This window comes from Chrysochloris asiatica, unplaced genomic scaffold (genome assembly GCF_000296735.1).
Source record: "Chrysochloris asiatica unplaced genomic scaffold, ChrAsi1.0 scaffold00033, whole genome shotgun sequence".
NCBI lineage: Eukaryota > Metazoa > Chordata > Mammalia > Afrosoricida > Chrysochloridae > Chrysochloris > Chrysochloris asiatica.
The window spans coordinates 1,368,181-1,369,452 of NW_006408551.1; the positions used below are offsets into that span (position 1 = coordinate 1,368,181).

The following is a 1,272-nucleotide window of genomic DNA, read 5'->3' on the forward strand; positions in this document are numbered from 1 at the left end:
TATCAGTTTTGCTGGCTGCTTCACACAGTATTTCTTTGCCATCTTTGTTGGGTCAACTGAGTTTTATCTTCTAGCCGTCATGTCCTATGATCGCTATGTGGCCATCTGCAAACCCCTGCATTACATGACCATTATGAACAACAGGATATGTACCCAGCTGGTTCTCTGCTCATGGTTGGCTGGGTTAATGGTTATCATACCACCAATCACCCTAATGAGTCAGCAGGACTTCTGTGCATCTAATAAACTGAATCATTATTTCTGTGACTTCGAGCCCCTTCGAGAAGTCTCCTGTTCAGATACAACTTTTGTAGAGAAGATTGTCTTTCTTGTGGCATCTGTGACTCTGGTAGTCACTCTCGTGCTAGTGATTCTCTCCTACACATTCATCATCAGGACTATTCTGAAGTTGCCCTCTGCCCAGCAAAGAACAAAAGCCTTTTCCACCTGTTCTTCCCACATGATTGTCATCTCCCTCTCCTATGGAAGCTGCTTTTTCATTTATATTAAGCCCTCAGCAAAAGAAGGGGATGCATTCAACAAGGGAGTAGCTCTACTCATTACCTCAGTTGCCCCTTCATTGAACCCCTTTATTTACACACTAAGGAACCAACAGGTAAAACAAGCCTTCAAGGATACCATCAAAAAGCTTGTGAATCTTTAAATAATTTCAGAATTCAAGTCCTAATGGAAGAATCTCTACTATGTACCAGTTATTTGGCATCCAGCCCAGCATGCCACTGCTGTTGTTAAGTGCCATCGAGTCAGCTCCAACTCTGTATAGGGTTTCAAAGGAGCAGCTGGTGGCCTTGAACCTCTGACCTTAGGATTCTCAGTCCAGGGCTTATCCTACAGTACCACACTGGGACTCTGGTCCAGTAAGAGAGACTTGGAAAGAAATCATAATCTGTTAAGTGTTTATCCAAAAAAAAAAAATGAATGAATGAATAAAGTTGTTGTTTGGTTGATTTTGGAAAAGGTAGATTTTTAATAACTGCATTATCACCAGGTTAAGTTATGCAGTTACAAAATAGTTAGAAATTTCTGAAAGAGTATTATTGTGTTGTTGTTTTTTTTAAAGGGTACTCACTCATTACATAAACAATATCTAGAGTTTCATTGGGACACTACTAGGCCCTGGCCACACAACTCTCAACACAACACTCGATCCAATGTTGTTTTCAGCCAGACTTTGTTCATTCAATTTGTAGACAGACTGTGATGTGTCAAGGTCCTATATCGGGGTCCAGCCACGACAAGGAAGTGTGGGTG

The 1,272-nt window shown here is 41.3% G+C and overlaps 1 protein-coding gene across 1 annotated transcript in view; it reads left to right on the top strand.

Moving 5' to 3' along the window:
- LOC102825192 (olfactory receptor 2AP1-like) overlaps positions 1-664 on the top strand; it is a 22,758-nt gene extending 22,094 nt beyond the window's left edge. Inside the window, exon 2 of the mRNA XM_006859583.1 lies at positions 7-664. Coding sequence (XP_006859645.1) covers positions 7-664 — 658 coding nt within the window. The remainder of the gene's footprint in view (positions 1-6) is intronic.
- Positions 665-1,272: the final 608 nt, after the last annotated feature.